The following is a 19470-nucleotide window of genomic DNA, read 5'->3' as shown; positions in this document are numbered from 1 at the left end:
CGCCAGTCACCCACAAAGCTCACTGGGTGGCCTCGTGGTAGAGCATCTGCTTTGCATGCAGGAGGTCCCAAGTTCCCTCCCTGGCATCTCCAAGTAGGGCTGGAAGAGACACTGGCCTGAAACCTTGGAGAGCGGGCTGCCAGTCAGACAATACTGAGCTAGATGGACCAAGGGTGCGTCTGGCTTGGTTTAAAGTAACTTCCTACGGTTCTAGGGCCCAGCGCCTCCCAGCCTTCACAAGGTTGTTGAGAAGAAACCTCTGTGCGGGAACGGCCCTGGTCACTGCTCGGAGGACAGACGGGAATATACATGAGAATTATAATATACTGGCAATATAGTCCCCAGTCAACTTACAATTTTGGCTGGACAGTCTCTGTTTCAATTTTATCTGATTGTAATTCGTTACCACCGTCATATGCCCACATAACTTGAAAAGGTCCACCCTAATGTTTCTGTCCACAACAAACGAAGATTTTTTCCCCCCTTTTCTGTTGTAGTACATCCTTTCCCCTTTTCACTTCAGACTAACAAGCCTGAGCCATTTTGGAAGGGCGGTATAAAAACCAATCAAATAAATAAATAAATAAATAAATAAATAAAAAACCGAATGCATTTCCTGGAAGTGGGTTATGCTGTTTACTTTTCGCCTGCTGTTGTTGATCTTCAACACTTTTGCTTGAACGTCAACTCCATGACAACCCATGGGATAGAACTTCTTCTGCCAAGCCAGGCGTTCGGAGTCGGGATCCTCGTCTACCATTGGCCATGCCAAACGGCAGCTGAGGCAAACAATGGGTTGGGGGTCACTTGCCATCCATGTCCGTAGGTGGGATCCTAAACTTGAGGGATTAGTTAGGAATAAATCCAAATCTAGCGAGTTTACTTCGGATTAAATCTAAGACTTGAACTGAAAATTCCGATATCAGGAGAGTAACTCCCACTGATTTCAAATGAACATTCCTCCGTTTCAATAACGTAGGACCTAGACAAATTCATCTCGCATTCCTAATGCTCCATAAACTCCAGCAGCTTTCACTGGAAGGAAGGATGGGATACTCTTGACTGGCTAGAATCGTATCAAATCTTAGCAAGAACAATGGCACTTAGAACCGTGTACACTACAGCATCTCGCTTACTAAAATTGCAATTTCTTGGGCTTTGCTTCCAAGGAAACAGGATTCTGTGACATTGACATCGGTGGGTTTTTCGAATTTAGTCAAATTCTGCTCCGATTTTTAGACAAAGGCTTCACCGCCCCCTCGGTTACTCTTGGCAAATATAGGTATTGCTTTGAGGAACAAGAGTCAGTTCACAATTTATTATCGGGAAAGTGTCAGCCTACTTCGACTGACTCTATAGGGAAGAGGCCAATCTCATAGCTGGATAACTGGATTCAACACTACTTGCTGCGCGCTGAACCTCCTCCACCCGCTTTTCCCTAGTCGCCGCGATCGGCTACTACAGCCGTTCACCCAGAGCATGATTTGGCAGAGAAAATCCGCAGGCATGGTTGCTGCTGCTGCTGCTTGTCATCTCTGCAAAGACGTCTCTCTGCGCCCGGCGTGAGACTCTCTCGACGGCATCAATCGCTTATAGGACTCATATGCATAACTCACGTACTGATGATAGGCTGCTTTGTGGTGGATGTTACGAGGGGAGGTGAACAGCAATAATGTTATTGTTCTCAGTGGCCTGTTTTGAAATCTGCCCAGTTTATTAAGGTTGCTGGTTGCAGGTTCAAATCTGGAGTCAGTCTCTCCTCTCTCCTCCTAGTGGGTTGCAATCCTGCTACCTGCAACCTCAGAGAGGAAACCTGATTTTAGCCACAATTTACATTTCTATATCTAACAATAGTCTCTTCTCTTCTCTTCTTCCTCGGTCCTGAGGTCCGTCCAGTCAGCGCATCCAGATACTTGGATGGCAGATTCCGTCGCGGTCAATTCATTCCCTCGGTTGAAATGGCAGAACAGCTGCCTGACTTGAGGATTGGGCTCTTCTTTGTCCAAGGTGAGATATGGCTCATTCTTTGAAGAAAGCAGCGCTGCTGAATTCTATGTTCTAGAACGAGTTTCCCAAACTGACTGTGTTTTGACTTAAAACAGTCTTGTCTTCCCCAAAATGGGACCCGAAGAGACCACTTTTGCAGCAAGATAATCAACATGTTTCCTGTTGGTGTCCCGAAAATATACTTCAGCCCATCCTTATTTCGCTCCCCATTGAGGGGAGAGAAAGAGATGCTACATAATACTGTCACTTCCTCGGTTAAACAAATCTTGGTCGCTTGATCTTACGAAGTTTAGTCGATGAATCGATAAGATTGCATATGGGTGAAAACAATAGTTCTCTGAAGCATGAAGCGAACTCTCCCCACCCCACCTCGACGAGTCAAGCATATCTCCTCCTATCCGGCGGTCCCGATCCCGGCTGTGCAGTATAGACTCGGTGCTTAATGAGTCATCAGTTCCGACATTTAGCCCCCATCTGAAGCAGCAGACTGACACTCCAGTCTTTCTAAACACATGAGCTTGGAAGAAACAGGGTAAATACCAATTGCCAAGCGGCAACTCCGTGGTGGCGAGCGCAATCACTCGCTTATATCGTCGTCTGTATTCCGCTTCCTGCAATGGAACTTACTTCCAGAGACAAAGATGTTTAGGATCAGATCCTAAGTTCCATGGCAACCCGTGGGATCGACGCGGGTGTGCGTGCGTGTGTGTGCATGGTGCAATTACTGGTTTTCTCCAGTTCTATTGCAATTACTCCAGTAGTCCTATTCAAATCAGTGGATCTAAGCCAAAATATGGTGGTTATGGATTACTGCTAAATATCGGGAATTGGAGGAGCCATTCGTAAGGACGACCTGACTCTAACTACAGGAGTGTAAGTGTCAAGCGGACTCCTCTCAAGTGGAGCCAGCATAGTATAGTGGTTAGAGTGTTGAATTAGGACCAGGTCTGAGTTCGAATCCCCATAAAGCCATGAAACTCACTGGGTGACTCTGGCCCAATCATGTATGTATCTCTCAGCCTAATTTACCTCACTGGGTTGCTGTGAGGATAAAATTAACCCTGATGTACACCTTTCTGAGCTCCTCAAAGAGCAGAATATAAATGAAATAAATAAATTTACAGAGCGCTTCTCCAAGTGAGGGCTTGGAGTAAAATCGCTTGAGGCTTGATGCCCTAAAACAGGGGTTCCCAGCTTTGAGTCCCCAGATATTGGACTACAACTTCCATCATCCTCTGGCCGAGGATGATGGGAGCTGTAGTTTAACACCATTTGAGGACCCAAAGAAGGGGACGGGGCCCTTGCCCTTGCAAGATGACCAGAAACAGCAGCTCAAAGAGGGAAACATTCTTCTGGGCCCTCCTTTAACCCTTATTGTTGAACATCTGCCATTCTGATAGAGAGATGGTGGGTGGGTATCGCCGGGTCTCGGCATCCAAGGCGAAGTAGGCAATCTACTGCCACACATACACAAGAAGACACTTTGCTACTTCGCGCTAATGCGGAAGAACCGGACATTGGTTCCAAATGGCAGTCAGAGAAGATTAGAAATCTTTTTAACATGCGCTAAAAGGGTGTTTTTTGTTTGTTTTTTAACGGGACTCACACCGTTGTAAATGACACGCTGGCTAAAGAAATTACCAATCTCCTCTGAGGCCCCCACCCCACCCCACCCCAAAGAACAGGGGTTAAATGCAATGGAGACAGAAGCGCTCTTCCTCTAAGAGGAGGCGTAGCTTCCTCGATGCCAGTGGATTTTCCAGCAGAATCGAAGTAACTTGTGCTCTTTGAAGACTGAAGGCAACAAAGCGGTTCTCGAGGATGCCTTTGGTGGACGTCAGAGCAGAACCAAAGCTGATTCAGCATCACTTGATTTCTCTAGGCTTGATGACTGACGGCCCGATCTGTGAACGGATTCCGTTGAAAAACGTCGTATTGGTTGTGGCATGGAAATTCTGTCTGTTTTTCGACTTGCAGCCACATTTTAAGTCACACGCGTGTGAACAAACCCGCCCTGTCAGTCTGAGGACGTGTGTTTCCCCTACGGGCGGAAATAGGAATCCAGCCCTTCCCCCGCCCCTCCCCCAGCTCTGCAGGAGGCCGCAGCCGAGCTCCTCAACTCAGGCCCCAGCCACTGCCTCTTTCTCGGTCTTCTGAGGGCCAGTCCTTCCATTTTAGGCCGGCAACACCAGCACTTGGTAGTAACGTCGTTTTGCGTAACAGAGTATTATGACACTGGTTATGGGTGATCTGTAGTTACATACTGTTCTTTTGAACTGGTCGATACTCGATATGTCTTTATGAGTTCCGATTTGTAGGATCTCGAAAAGACAACCAGTAGGCAGGGAAAATAAACTTGCCATGGGGCAGCAGCAGTTTTCGAAGAGAAAGCAACCCAACCCAAATGAGCCAATGCTGACTTCAGCATTGAAATGGAGTGGGACAGATCTGCAGCCTTATCCTGTGCAGCTTTATACGGAAGTAAGCCTGTGTAAGTTGCTCAATGAGACTGTCTTCCACAGAGTGTTTGTGGCACTTGATCGTCCTCTGCTGAAATCCATAGGGCTTCCAAGTGGCTAACTGAGGCTGGATCGTGCCCTAATGTGTGTATGTGTGATACATGTGTATGTGTATATATGCATGTGTGGTGTGTGTGCGCACACAAACACACACAGATATCCGCAAGTCTTTTATTAAAGTAGACCCTTTGCTTGCTTTCGCAGCACATATATACTGCCTCCATCTCAGGAGTTAGACTTCCTGATTGCTGCCGTTTGCCATAATTGGGCTCAACCCCACCCAAATGAAGCTATTTTGTCTCGATCCTTCACATGGCTTACTTAGAAATAAGTCCCAATGGATGTTGTTTAGATGGGGCTTACTTCCGAGGGCACAGACTGACTCCAACCTTAAAGTTCAGTCGGAGAGGTTTTCTCATATGCCTCATTTGCACACTGATATCAGGGGGGACTTGAATGTGCTTCACTCTATGCATTGTGATTTGGAGGATACTGAATCTCTCAAATTTTAACAAAATAGGAACAAATTTTAACAACATAGGCTGCTGCCATATACCGAGTCAGACCATTGGTCCATCTAGCTCAGTATTGTCTTCACACAGAGACTAGCAGCGGCTTCTCGGAGGTTGCAGGCACTCTGTGCATTAGGTCTCTCTCAGTCCTATCTTGGAGGTGCCAGGGAACCTTCTGCACGCAAGTTGGAACCTTCTGCATGCAAGCATGTAGGTGTTCTTCCCAGAGTGGCTCCATCCCCTAAGGGGATTTCTTACAGTGCTCACGTGTAGCCTGCCATTCAAATGCAACCAGGGCGGACCCTGCTTAGCAAAGGGGACAATTCATGCTTGCTACCACAAGACTAGCTCTCCTCCCTGTTACAAAATATTACAAAATAATATTATTGTACTATTATTATTGTACTATTATAATATATTATTGTACTATTATAATATATTATTATTGTACTATTATATGTACTATTATTGTGCTATTATTATTGTACTGTAATATTACAAAAAGCATTACAAAATAGTAATACATACTATTACGAAATACAGAAGGGTTTGTTTCATACCTGACTAGATCAATTCTCCTTAGCTGTATAAAATCTGCATTAGGTTTGATTATGGTTTCAGAATCATATAGTTGATGTTCTGTAAATCTTTTTGTTCTTTCTCAGCTTATAATTAGAATTATTACCGCTAAGCCTGTTATTATAAGTGTCAGGGATATCCTACCTCACACCAGGTCACCTCTGTCATGACTAACACTCTAGTTAGTAATGGCCAGACACCACTGAAATCAATGAGGCAAATTAGTCATGACTAACTGAAGTCCTATTAATTTCATTGGGATTTAGTCACAATTTATTTAATCTGGAAGCTGCCACCTGTTTAAACTCAGGTTAAAACTCAGGCTGGGGAGGGGGGATACACACTTGAAGCAGTCTCATACATTGTTCTGTATCTTAGAGGACAATTCTCTTAAATTATAAATGCAAATTCAGTTATAAGCAGCCAACAGTGAGCAAAACTGGTGAAAAGGCTGAATATAAAGGTTTCCAAATCAAAAGGTCTAGTGAATTAACTGCATTTTATTTGCAATTCACTACAGTACTCTGTGTGTGTGTGTGTGTGTGTGTGTGTGTGTGTGTGTGTGTGTGCAGAAGGGCAGGGAGGAAGAGATGCTCAAAAGGAAGGGGGAGTTTTCATGCCACTCCCTACCCCCAGTACCAGAAAAAAGTATGAGTTTGGGCCCAGGCCTAGCGCACAATAGACAGTTCCAGCAGCAGAAGATTCCTGCCTGTGTGCGAGGAGAGCAGGCAAGAAGGCAGTACTTGTTAGAAACTGAACTTTCTTAGAGCTTTTGGAAGTTAGGAAGTTAGGAAGGAAGGAAGGTGCTCATCACGGCCACCCACTCCTTCTGTGTGTCTCTCTTCACTGCTTGAGCGGAGGTCCTGAATAAGTTGCCCTTCAGAAGTCACGATCCCAGCGAAAAGGAGGCTCCAACCTGTGAGCCACCACCAGCCCTTGTTCCACGCTAGAGAACCCCAGATCTTTTCTCCCTCCCTGTAATGGGTGGGTCGGTGGGTGTCAGAAAATGGTTTGCAATTCAGTCTGGCCCCAAGGAAGGCAGATGTGCTCCCCGCCCCCACTGGAGGGGGCTGGGCGGGTTATGTTTCTGAACTCGGCCAGCATGGAGGCTAATTTGCTTGCTTTGGCATAGGATCAAGCGCCCATTCCCAGGTACTCCGCCCCTCCCCATCTCGCAGGGCTTCCTTCCCCCACCCCCACCCCCGCGTCCCAAGCCCACCGTGCTCAGGCGAGCGTCAGCCTTATAATAGGCTGTTGTCTGGAGCGGCGCTGGGGCGGAGAAAGAAGAGGGCTCCTCTGAGGCCGCGCCTTCGAGGTTGCAGACTGTGCCGCCTGGCCTCATTCCGCCGGGAGATCTCCGCAGGCTGCAGAGAGACGGGCTGGCCGGCCATCGGGAGAGATCCATCGAGCGCCGCCTTCGTCCGAGGAGCTCCTAGGCGGATCGGCGCCTAGAGGCAGCGAGGATGGGCCCAGCCTGGCCGAGGCCTCCGACTGCCCTGGCCGGAACGCTAGGCAAGAGGCTGCGCTGAGGTCTGCGCAGCGGAGCGGAGCTGGGCTGGACAGGAGACTGCCTCTGGCCGCCGCCACCAGGAAGGATGCAGCACCCCCTGGACCTCGGCGCCGCCGCTCACTATTTCCCGGCGGAAGCTTTTGTGGATCACCGATCGCATCGCTACCGGAGCTTTATGATCGAGGAGATCCTGACCGATCATCCGGATGCCAAAGGCTCGGCGCCAGCCGGAGAACTGCTCAAGTTCGGGGTGAAAGCGCTGCTCTCGGCACGTCCCTACCACAACCCCTTAGGTAGGTCTTTGGGCTGGTCCCTCGTAGGCCGTCGCCGAGGCAGATGGGAGGCGGTTCAGTCGCTAACAGCGTCTCTTCTAGTCAAGGGGTGGCAGTGCTGTGGTGGAAGCCCCGATCCTCTCGTGGAGGAGCGGCAGGGCGAGAGAAAGTCGCGATAACATAATGCTTGACGTCTTCTTTGCTTGTAAGTAGCTGCTGGGAAGTGGACCTTCCCTCCCCCGGGGTCCGCTCGGCTTTTTTTTGGATGTCCAAGTCTCATTTGATCCATTTTGCCTCTGTGGCACTACATTCTTCGGGACTGAATTCCATTGCAATCAGTGGGCGCCGCTCCCATTGATCTGAATGGAATGGGGTCGCCCCAGCCGGCTGGTTGTCGATGCAACTTGGCCCGCTCTCAAGTTGTGCCCTTAGGGTAGGGGCGGCGGCGGGCAACCTGGCCCTCTGCTGACTCAAGGCACACTCAACTGGAAGGAAATCCCACTTCTTTCCGTGGGGCAGAACTCTGCCGAACAGGCTTCGGGGGGCCGCTCGTGGATCTCGGGGGCCACAGCTGCGATCCTAAGGCAAGCTGACGACTCAGAGCTAATTGTGTTCACATCGAAGGGAATGCCTCAGGATGCATGCGACGGACCGGGCCTCGCACGCACCGATCTTTCCATATGTGTACCCAAGGAAAGTCCTGCAGATTTCAGTGGGTGGGATTTCCTTCCGAGTAAGTGTACTTAAGACCGCGGCCCTAACGGGATTCATTCAAGCAGCACGGCCTTCGCCGATCGGACTCTAGCAGAAGGTGCTGATTGTCGCAGTGAAGGACATGCTACTTGGATGTGTCCCGTTCCCACCAGCCGCGACAAGTTTATTGTCTGGAAAAGAGGAAAAGAGTGTCTTTCCCTGTCACATATCTTGAAACAATAGCGTCTGAAGTAGTAGTCCTATGCAGATACGCACAGATCTGCCAGAATAAACGGTGGCGATATTCGGTGTAATGGCCGGATCTGAAATGTTGGTTCCAGGGGCCACAAAGGAACCAAAACGGGGTGTACGAATGCAGTCCCTTGCACCCTGAACGTGGGAGGAAATCCCATGGCGATTTGCTTTTAACCGCCAGAGGATCGCGGTTCCCGAGCAAGCCTTTGGGCCTAACTGAGGTGCAGAGTGGCCCTAGGGAGAGTAGGAAGGCAGTCAAGTCCTCTAATAGGATGGGCCCGGTCGGAGGCGAAGCGTGCCCTCGCCCCTCCCCGCCGAACAAGAATTAAGAGATGCCCGTAACCCCTGAGGACCAATTCGAGGCCTGGATCTCCAGGGCCATGGCCAGGGCCTGGAAGGGGAAAGGTCCGGGGTAGGGGTGGGGGGCGGGGAGCTGCGGAGACGGCCTCCCCCTCCCCTGCTGCTAAGCAGCTAGTTTGTTGTTGTGTGGACATGCATCTTGGACCTCCTTGTTCCCGGAGATTAAAGACATCGGCCTGCGGCTTTGGCTTGCAAATACTGTTATCTGTCCACGAGCTCTTCAGCGTGACGAAAAACGATCAGCGAAGCCCTTTAGAAAGGGGGCTTCAGATCGCCCCACACAAACACGCACACACACCTGAACGCCCAAGGTTGACCTCGTCTGTGTAACTGGCTCGAGTCGCTCCGTTCTTGCTCGCGCAGGGCGGGCCAAAGGACTCCGCAGGCACGGCAGCAGCCCCTGAAGAAGGACAGGGGGCGGTCACCCCACTCCTCCTTGCAGAGCACATCTGCGCAGGAGTACCTCTGTCTCTGGTTTCCGCGGGAGGCAAACATAGGAACCACATCAAATGCTCTTAAAATACCCCGTTTGCTGGCGATTTCATCTGGAAAAGAACCCAGAGCAAGCCTTTGAACCTTGCGCTGAAACCTGCCCCTTCTTTACTCACATCTCTTTCTCAAACCTGACATGGTGCCTCGTAGAAAGCGTGGGGCAGGGACTGAGAGAAGCTGTCTCCTTGCAGGAGAAAAACCCCTTGTAATTAAAAAGGACAGTTTTTCCTGCTGTCTGCAATATCCCAGAATATCTCATCTTCCTTTTGCAATCTGCTTGGAAAACCAAGTTTAGTTACACCTACGAGCCGTACTGCTGGGAGGAGGCTGGCACAAACGAGTGCGGAGCGTGAGTTGTGTGTTTGTGGGTCTCTGTTATCAGGCCTAAACAGTTTTCAAGTTCCATCGCGCGCGCGCGCGCGCGCGCGCGTGTGTGTGTGTGTGTGAGAGAGAGAGAGAGAGAGAGACTTTCTTCCACCTTCATTGTAAATGGTTCTCTCCTTCTGGCTTTTCGGTTCGAAATAAATTTACAGCCCACTTCGAACATTCGGCTGGGATGGAAACAAACTCCATCAGTGTCAAAGAGGTTTACGAGCCAATTAATTTGTTCTGGCGTTCTGCTTTGTTTTTAATTCGGATTTAACAGGGAACCAATTTCTCTCTGCGTCGGTGAGATAATCTGCCATAAAATGTTTTTAGGACGACTTGAACATACATAAAACAGCTTAAATCCACATTAGTTCAGCTTAACCGGATTGTACTCTGAGCAATCACACCGAGGGGGGAAAATATGACCACAAACAGGCCTTCAAAATAAAGTCGTTGTAACACAACCTGAAGCCAGAAGTTTACGCAAGTGTCCTTTGCCGAGTCTGACATTCTGGCAAGAATAGTTTAGAATACCGGTCTCAAAAAGAAGTCAGGCCTAACTTTATGCGTCAATCAAGGATCAAATCCTGACCCTGATCCTGTAACAAAACAAATAAACAAAAACAGGATTTATTTTTATTTTTTATTTTTTGGTGTTGCTTCGTGGGATCAGATAGTTTCTTTGTCCTCTGACCTTGTCTGTCATTGGAAATGTCGGGGTAGGTCACATCCCGCTCGGTGCTTTCCTGCGCAGCACTGGAAGAGTCGGACACACCTCCTCTAACCGGGCTGCATATGGATATTTATTTACACTCACAGCAAATCACTGATGTCTGTGCCTCTTGCTTTGGAAAGGTCCTTGTTAAAGCCCCTGGGAAAGTTTGGAAATAAAATCATGTTGAGATATAACTCTCGATATTCCAAATGACCGTCTTTGACCGTCTCTTGTTCTCTGGGTAGATCAGTGTTGAAAATTTCGGGGTTACTTACATTTCAGATCTTTCGTCGTGAATGGGGAATTAGCCGGGGAGTTGGCATCATCAAAGGTGTGTGAATATTCAGTTATAACCTAGACCGATTCTAAATACGTTTCGGAGGAAGCACATCGGGTTTGGTTTACCTGCTCTTAGAAGTATCCCGGCGCACCACCAGAATAGATCCTTGTAAGAAGGACATTTCACCGAATGGGTCATACATTTTCCATGGAGTGTGTTTAAACTCTGTCTGGTTTACGCGGTCATGTGAAATCAGTTGGATCTGAAGTTAGGGGAATGCAGTGAAATGGCGGGGAGAAAAGTCTGGCAGAAGATCCAACCTGAAATAATGAGCAATCTGAGTTTTAAGTGAAACTGTTTTGGACAACATTTATTATCAAGGGTTTCCATCATTCCCCTGCTCCCCAAAGTTCTGCAAAAGTATGCATGAACTTTGCGTTTTGACTTGCAAGGCAGTATGTGAACTGAAGGCTTTCCTTTCGTCGGCGAGATTAATAGGCAAAAATAGCTTCCTACTTGGAGAATATGGGGATTCCTCTGTGACCTTTAGGGCTTCAATCCCTCGCACATTGACTAGAGAAGAAGTTCCAATTGAACTTACTTCTGCTTCGAGTGGGACTGAGTAGGATACTTCCACTTCTGAGTTGGATTCGCTGCACAGACTGTGCGTGCAAGCGGGTGTGTACTGTACATAAACACTACTTCTCTTCCCTCCAAAGTCCAGCGACTGGGTTACTACAACCCGGCCAAAATTAGAAACTGAGGTTCCATTGGTTTTAAGGGAGATTTAAGCACGCGTTTCATTCTCACCAATTGAAATTAATGGGGCGTCAAGGGCCTGATTTAGCTGGATCTTGCCCTTTGAGTTTCCCCCGCCCCCAAGGAAAAAACTTGACGTTTTGGATCAAGCAATGGTGGGCCCAAATCTAACAAATGTTGTTCACCGTAATAACGATGTTCAGATCTTTAATTTCCAAGTTTTTCTTGGGGGGGGGGGAGTGAGGGAAGCCAACAACTCGCTGTTTACAAGGCCTTAGATTCGGGATCCTGATCTATCAACTTTGTTCACATCGTCATACATCAGGGGATATGCATTAAATGAATGTCAGTTGACCCCAATATTATTAAAGTTTAATTGTATTGTGGACTGGTCTTTGAAATCGGGTTTAAATTTAAACGCAGTTTAAGAGCAAATTGGTAGGCAGTAAGGGGGGCGCGGAGGAGACGTTGACTCATATCTATTATTTATGTTACTCGAAAATATGAATAATTTAAAATGGTTGCATTATCTTCAATAATATATTTCCACAGAACATTACGAATAACGTTTGAACAATGGCAATATCTACAGGTTCCACATACCTTGTGGGATGAAAATAACTTAACACCCATTTCCAAAACACAGTACTTAAAAATAAGTTACACTGAAATCAATGGGACTTTTTTTTTCTTTCTTTCTGCCTGTTATATTATGTTGTAAAGATTTTAATATTTTCGTACATTCTAAACCTGTTACCCATGACGTTCGACAATATTTTATTATAATTTAATAGCAAAAGGAGGCACTTTCTTAATTTTGGTCAAACGTTGTGGACAGTTTAATCTGTTCATGATAACGGAGAACAGAATGTTATATTTACAAGCAGTCCAGCAATATGACTTGAGGTAGGCTGAAATAGCCGTTTTGAGCTGGTATTTTAAGGCACAGCAGTGGAACAACAAAAGTAAATCCTAATTTCGGAGCAAGTGTTCCGTAATGGAAGTATCTTGGGAGAGAGCCTGAGTTCCATAGACGTCATTGGTCCTTATTCGCATCAAAGGAGAGGTTCAATCCTCCTCCATTACAATCAGTGGAAGATTCTTCTTAATTTGTTTAAGACTGACGTGCCGGCCCTATTGAAGTCAACCGGACATTGTTTTCCTTGACCAGCTTCCAAATAAGTCCTTTGGGCCACAGCTTAAATAATTTTAGTTATTTGCATATCAGCGGGATGGCTGATGAGACTGTGGAAAACTTTTCCCTCTCGCAGAAAAATCCCAGTTAAGGTATTTCCCTCTCCTTTTTGTTAACAACTGATTTGGATTACACGTTCTCCCCGCCTTCAAAGTGCCCTGCCGCGCGATCTGATGCATAGCCTCTCCGAAGTCAGCCCCACTTAGTTTAATCGGACTTACTCCCGAGTAGAGCAGAGTACAGTGCACCTTCCATACAATGATCTGAAAGTAAATCGGCCCAGTTTTCTTCCGAGTAAACGTGACTGGATCGGGCTTCATAATTCCTCCTGTTAATCTATAGCCCGAGAGAGATTCCTGCAGATGAATCCCATAGGTTTACTTGGGCGTAAATCCTTTTACTGAATAGTCGAGTAATCAACACCGAGTAACTACGTTTAGAATTGATCACAGGGGAACTACTTGCATTTTCATTTCAGCCAAGGAGTGGAGTGAACATTCAGGCCAATCCTAGGTATGTTTATTCGAAGTAAATCCTGTTGCATTTAATGAGGCTTATTCCCAGGTAAGGGAGTGGCCGGCCACTCTCCCCTTACTTCACCTTACCCGGTTGAATGGATCTCGTGGGGAGGGCAAAGAGCACTGTTTAAGCAGCCAACAGCTCCCTGGAATAAAAGCTAAATAAGAAGTAGGGGGCTTTTTCAAAGTTGTAAAGAAAAAAATTTACAATAGAATATAAAACATAAAAAGTACATATATACACTAACACAACAAATCCGCCTCGAAAACAATGTGGATAACATGCATTAAGTGCATCCAAATAGATTCTGAAATGTGAGTTTACCCTTGGAGGCCCAAGCCTGCATCTGGATCCCCCCCAGGTAGCTAGAGGTGGTGCAGAGGAATCCGATGCACGTTCCCTCGGGACCCCCTCTGAGCTCACTGGAGAGTTCTTGCTCCTGCATAAGATCAGGGCAGCCTCGCAATGCAATTCTCGGCGTGTTTCCTCGGAAGTAAGATCCACTGAATTCCATTGCTCCCAGGTTCAATTAGGATTTCAGGCTTAGACTCTTATAGCAAAAAATGAGTCTTGCGGCCCCTGAAAGCTGCAGCCCTGTGCACGGTTCCCGGCACACTTAACTGCATGCGACTGCGCATGCTGTTTCACTATGGCAATGCCAATGCCGGCATAAAGTGACAATGCCTCTAATGAAGGAGGGCCTTGCAGTTCACCAGAGGGTATCGGGTGGTCTTTGTGGAGCCACATGACCAGACAGAGGGGCAGACAGACCGAAACCTTGAGGAGCAACTCAAGCAGGAGGAACGAACTAGGAGGAAAGACGGGGTGGGGGGATGCTTTGGAGGTACAGAGAAGCCCTCTGTGGGGAACAACTCCTTAAACGCTTGCGGGAGGGGAATTGCACCCCTGCACATGTGTCTGTAAGGGCTGCCTCCTGCAGTGGCCTGGAGAGGCCCCACTGCGTTTGAGGCCGTGGTCTGAGCAGGGCAAAGGCTGCCTGCCAGTGTCCATCTTTCCTTTGTTTCCCTTCTACGCAGGGCTTTGCCCTGAAGGCGAAGCGAGGAGGACTCCCGCGGGCCCTTCCGTCTTAAGCTCTCTCTCTCTCTCTCATCCCGCAGCGGTGCTGAAGGCTGACCAGGCGGCCGTCTTCAAGTTCCCGCTGGCGCCCCTGGGCTGCTCCGGGCTGAGTTCGGCTCTGTTGGCAGCGGGCTCCGGGCTCCAAGGAGGCTCTGGGCCTCCTCACCTACCGCTCGAGCTGCACCTCCGCGGGAAGCTGGAGCCGGGAGTCTCGGAGGCGGGCGGGAAAGCCAAGAAAGGCCGCCGGAGCCGCACCGTCTTCACCGAATTGCAGCTGATGGGGCTGGAGAAGCGCTTCGAGAAGCAGAAATACCTCTCCACGCCCGACAGGTAGGCCGAGAGAAAGCCCAGGCCCGGGAGGGGATCATATCCAGAGGCTGAAACAGGGGGAAGGTATTGATGCTACCCACAGCCCCGCGCCCCACTGACTTCCAAGGCAGGCCAGGCCGGGTCGGGGAAAGGGTGCTGGGCAGGGGACACCCTGGGACCTCCTTGGTTGCCAATTGTGGCCAAGGAAGCGTGGGAGGTGGGAGCACAGCCTAAAGTCGCTTTGGAAGTGCCAGCCCCGAAGGCTCCTCCTTCGACCTCTGGCTTGCTCTCTCTGCCCCTCCGCTCCAGCGCAGAGCCCCCCCCCGGGGGGGGGCAGGGCCACAACAGCCCATCCCAGAGAAGGATTTTCCTTCGGGGAAAGTTACCACTTCCTGATGGTCCCTTATGGGTGATTTCCTCCCTGCTCCTTTGGGATCCATTCTTTCCGCAGAAAAATAGCACCGAGGGCCATTTCCCGCCTTGTAAAGGAGATCATCTGAGCAGAGAAAGATTCGAGTTTTCCATGAGTAGAGAAATCGGCCGCGAATATCCCCCCGCCTCCACCCCCCCAATAGAAAGGCAGCTTAAGTGTGTGGAGTTCCAGATAATAATTATTCTCTTTTAATCATAAAACCTGTACTCAGCCATCAGGCAACTTAAGCAAGCCACTTCTTGGTCCTCATCTTAAATTACCTTCGTTCGCAGGGCTGTACGAATGTGCTACAAACATAAGATGATCTAAGCATCTAAACAAACAAACAAACAAACAAGATCTTTAAAAAAGAGAAGACACGAAAGTGGTGGAAAGGCATCCAGAGTCTGAAAGGGATGCTCCTGTGGGAAAGCAAAGGGAATCGAATGGGGGGGTGGGGCGAGGTCGAGAGAGAGAGGTCGAGAAAGAGATCAAGGCGCGTCTTCTCTTCCCTGCAGGATAGACCTGGCGGAATCCCTGGGACTGAGTCAACTGCAGGTGAAAACCTGGTACCAAAATAGGCGAATGAAATGGAAGAAAATAGTAAGTCTGCTGGGTGGCTTTTTAACCAGACTTGATGGATGTGATGTATATGTTTCCTCTACGCTCCCTATTTGTATAAGCAACCTTAGGAAAAGAGAGCGCCCAGTCCCCGCTGGGGCTGGCGAAGGCTCCGTGGCCCCAGGGCACCTCTAGCGCAGGGATATCAAGGCAGGAAGAGGCACCTCAGCCTTTCTCCCTCCCGTCTCCAAGCAGGGGTGCGGCCCTCACACAACCGCCCCACGCCGAAGCGAAGGAAAGAGTTTAGGGCAGGGTTTCTTAACCTTTCCCTTTGCTTAGGGCAGGGTTTCTTAACTTTGGGCCCCCCATGTTGTTGGACTACAACTCCCAGAATCCCCTGCCACAAAGGCCATGTTGTCTGGGGATTCTGGAAGTTGTAGTCCAACAACATCTGGGGGCCCAAGGTTAAGAAACCCTGGCTTAGGGGAGAGGAGTGCAAACAGCAGGCCTGCCTTTGCTCCCTCTCAGTCCCGTCCCATACAAGTAACAGTCTGATCGTCCAGACAGCAGAGTTGGGTGTGCATTAAACCCGCTCAACACTCCGCTGAAAACGGGGATGTCCCGCCACGGATACAGTCCTTCGAAGCAACTGCTAGCGAAAGCTGCACGACATCTCACTGTCCAGTCATCTCAACTGACGGTTGTTGTAACGGGGCCAAGATTTCGGCTCCGCGGTTGACCTGGCCAGACTCGATCAGATAACGCATGATGAATTTGGTGGCCTCTTCCATTGCAAAAGTAGCATTGTTCGGGAGAAGGAAAAGCACCCCCGCTTCCTCCCGAACAGGGGGACTTGAACATTGGATTGACCTCTGGACATCCAGTGAAGGCCATGAGCTTTTTGCTAGGTCTGGCTGAAAGCCTGATGCTGTTCATGTGGGTGATGAACCTATTAATTAATCGCGGGTTTAAGCGTGGATTGTTTTTCGGGGTTTGTATCGCTGCGGATTGATCACACCCACGCAGTCAACGTGTTCCACTAGATTTAGGAAAAGTGAAGCTGATTTTCCAAAGCAGGGAAATTATTTGCTTGGAATATTCTGTGGAGGGAGAGACGGTAATCTTCACTACATACCTCTGCCCACCAGGGCTCTTTTAAGTCTCTGAGAGGCCCGGGGGCAGGTGGTGGAAATGGAATGTAATGTTTCTACAGTTGCACAAGCGCAAAACATGCACAAATGGAGTTGCCGGGCCATTATATATAATGACACCACTGGGCAACTCCAATTGCGCAAATTTTGCAGTTGTACAACTGCACAAACCCAACCCCACCAGGTGCTTAAAGTTGCTCAGTATGTCAGCCACTGCTTCTTGTGCCAATGTAATGAACCAAAAGTCTGAAATAACTCTTGATCCTGGGGTCATATTTTAACTGATTAGTTTTCCTGTCTTGAATGAAAAGGATCGACCTGATCATCTCAACACTGAGTCATACTTTGGAATGTGTGTCTGGGTGGATGTGTGGAGCACGGCAATTGTCCCCCCCCAAAGACCTTGCTTGCCACCCTTATTGAGACAGTGTGATGTTTATTTCGGGTGTTTGAAACCAGTCTCTTATATGCATCCTGATCATAGCAGTATTTATTTGAAAACCAATCAGCGAAAGCAAGGGCATTTTGCTTAGGACACACACAGTTTTAAACAGAATTGTGTGGTACTTCATCGAAACCAGGAGTCTTGAAACACATACATGATAACTTTAATTATCGTTAAGTTTATTAGTATGCGCTGTCAATGCACCTGGCATTTCATAGAGTAACATTTCACAAGTTCCCGCCCCGACGATCTTACAGCCTAGTTTGGCTGCTGGGAAGGCACCAGAGGAAAGAAGGCATGCGATGTGTAGTGTATCTAGGCTTCATTTCAGGAAATTACTTCGAAGCTAATCTAAAGGGAATTATTTCCAAGAAAGTAAATGCATGCACCAATTAAATAAATAAAGTGTGTTTAGTTTAGCAGCATTTACGACTAGGTGCTGGCTAACAGATTGGATTGTCAGCACTAATGGGGCAATTAATTCACTCTCGTGGAATGAGGGTTTCTTTCTTCCTCGTCCCCATGTCCAGCAGCTATGCCCCACCCCCACAGTAGCCTTGATGTGCTCATTCAGGTTGGTTAGCTCCAGAAGGGGGCACAAAGGGCTGTCTGTTCCTTCCACGCGCGCTTCTAAGTGGAGCTTCTCATCACGGCCGCAGCCGTGCACTCCTATACAGAAGGGAGTTCCACTGTACCGGATTGCAGCCTTTGTTAAGGCGAGGAAAGGGCTGAGAATCGCTCTTTCAAGATTCATTCGCAGCGAGCATACACCAAACCAAGCAGCATCTATTCGCACGGTTAGGGGGATTCCTGAAGGTGCAGATCCAGCCACCAAGGGAATCCTGTCCCAGTCCCACACCTTGGTTGTAGGGCTGCCTACGAAATGGCCTTGTTGGCTGCCACTCCCCACTTCTGGCAGGCCTCAGTCAAGTGCCTCTTCAACAGGAACAGGGGAGGCCGAAATCCAACGGGCGAGGCTTCCTTCCGCCCGAAGGAGGTCCATGAGTGGGGAAAGTTCGGTCCTTTGCATTTCTTCTTGTCACTTTTCTGCTGAAAGGCAGAAGAGGCCTGCGCGGGTGGGGAGTGGGGGAGAGATGTGACAGGCCGAGCTGGCCCAGGAGACAGTTCAAGGCAGGTGGATGCCAGAGCAGCTGCAAGGTGTTTGCCTTGGCCGCCTCCGCAAGTTTGGTGTTGAAATCCCGGGGAACTGCTGTTTTCTTGAGCGTCATTTGGTGCTTTTTTATTTTTATTTTTAAGGATTTGTGTAAGCCTGTCGTTTTTCCAGCTGGGCACATTCTTTTAGCCACCCTCACCCCCACTTCGCCCCCGAATATTTAGGCCTTTGGATTTTTTGCAGGTCTTGCAGGGCGGAGGACTTGAATCTCCTACCAAGCCCAAAGGTCGCCCGAAGAAGAACTCCATCCCCACCAGCGAGCAGCTGACAGAGCAAGAGCGGGCGAAGGAAGCAGAGAAACAAACGGACAGCCTCGGTTCCCCCTGCCAAGTCAGCCAAGAGGAATAACAATGTGACAAAGGCGGAGGCCAGGCCTAGCGGTAGTGCCCTTGAACACAACGACTTACGGTACTTCAAAGGAGCATTGATCAAGTGTCTTTTCTAGGGCTAGAACAAAGTTGGATTCATGGTGCCTTAAAAAAAAAATCCGGCATCCATAACCGCTGGGACCTCTAGGCATAAGCACTAACTTCCAGGCTTCCGTGCCTTACGAATCGACCAGACCTCATTGGGACCCTCGCTTGTTTCCCACCTGCCTTGTGCGTAGAGTGGAGTAGGGGAGATATACGAGGCCTGGACAACTGGTTTTGTTGTTAAGAAGCTACCAAGTGGAAAAAGAAGATGAGTGACAAAATGGTTAGGGTTGGACTATTCTTCCCAGTTGATTCCGTTGTATTTACTCTACGTGTGAGCTACCCTTCCCCCTCCCTGTGTACGTACAAAAGGAAAACATCGCCCTCTCTCTTCTCTCTGGGTGGTCCTTTAATTGAGATGGCTTTCTGCGGGGGAGGGATGGGAGGGGCCGACAGAGCTGAAGGTGGCTCTTGCTGTTCTTTTGCTGTCTAGGATCCGGGAGTACCCCAAATATTCGATAAGTACATCTTACAATCGGTTTTATTAACTCGAAGATATTGATTTTATTTCAATAAAGTATTTTATGAACTATATGAGGCGTTCATTTCTCAGAACCTTCTAGGCTAATTCACCAGAATGTACATTAAGCTTAAGGAGATGAGGCAAAGCTTGCAGTCCGGCCCACACTTAACTGGGATAAGTCTCTCTGGGTCTTAGTTCTGACTATACTTGCACAGGATTGCTTGGACAGTGTTCTTTTCCCGAAACTGGTACAATTTCAGAGGGTCAGTTTTCCCCAGGCAGTGCGATTCTATGCCTGTTTACTAGAAGTAAGTTTCACTGTGTTAGTTAGGAATTCAAGTAAGTAAGGTGTATCCTCAAGTCGATTTC

At 48.6% G+C, this 19470-nt stretch overlaps 1 protein-coding gene across 1 annotated transcript; it reads left to right on the top strand.

Moving 5' to 3' along the window:
• The first annotated feature begins 7212 nt into the window (after nt 1-7212).
• Nucleotides 7213-18996, top strand: BARX1 (BARX homeobox 1). The gene is made up of 4 exons (XM_053301606.1): nt 7213-7420; nt 14155-14443; nt 15353-15437; nt 18349-18996. Exons 1-4 carry the CDS (start codon nt 7213-7215, stop codon nt 18511-18513), a joined length of 747 nt encoding a protein of 248 aa, XP_053157581.1. The 3' UTR covers nt 18514-18996.
• Nucleotides 18997-19470: the final 474 nt, after the last annotated feature.

The sequence above is a fragment of the Hemicordylus capensis genome, chromosome 2 (genome assembly GCF_027244095.1).
Source record: "Hemicordylus capensis ecotype Gifberg chromosome 2, rHemCap1.1.pri, whole genome shotgun sequence".
In the NCBI taxonomy this organism is placed as follows: Eukaryota; Metazoa; Chordata; class Lepidosauria; order Squamata; family Cordylidae; genus Hemicordylus; species Hemicordylus capensis.
Note: the sequence above shows the minus strand (reverse complement) of the source record. Positions and strands in the feature narration are given on the sequence as shown.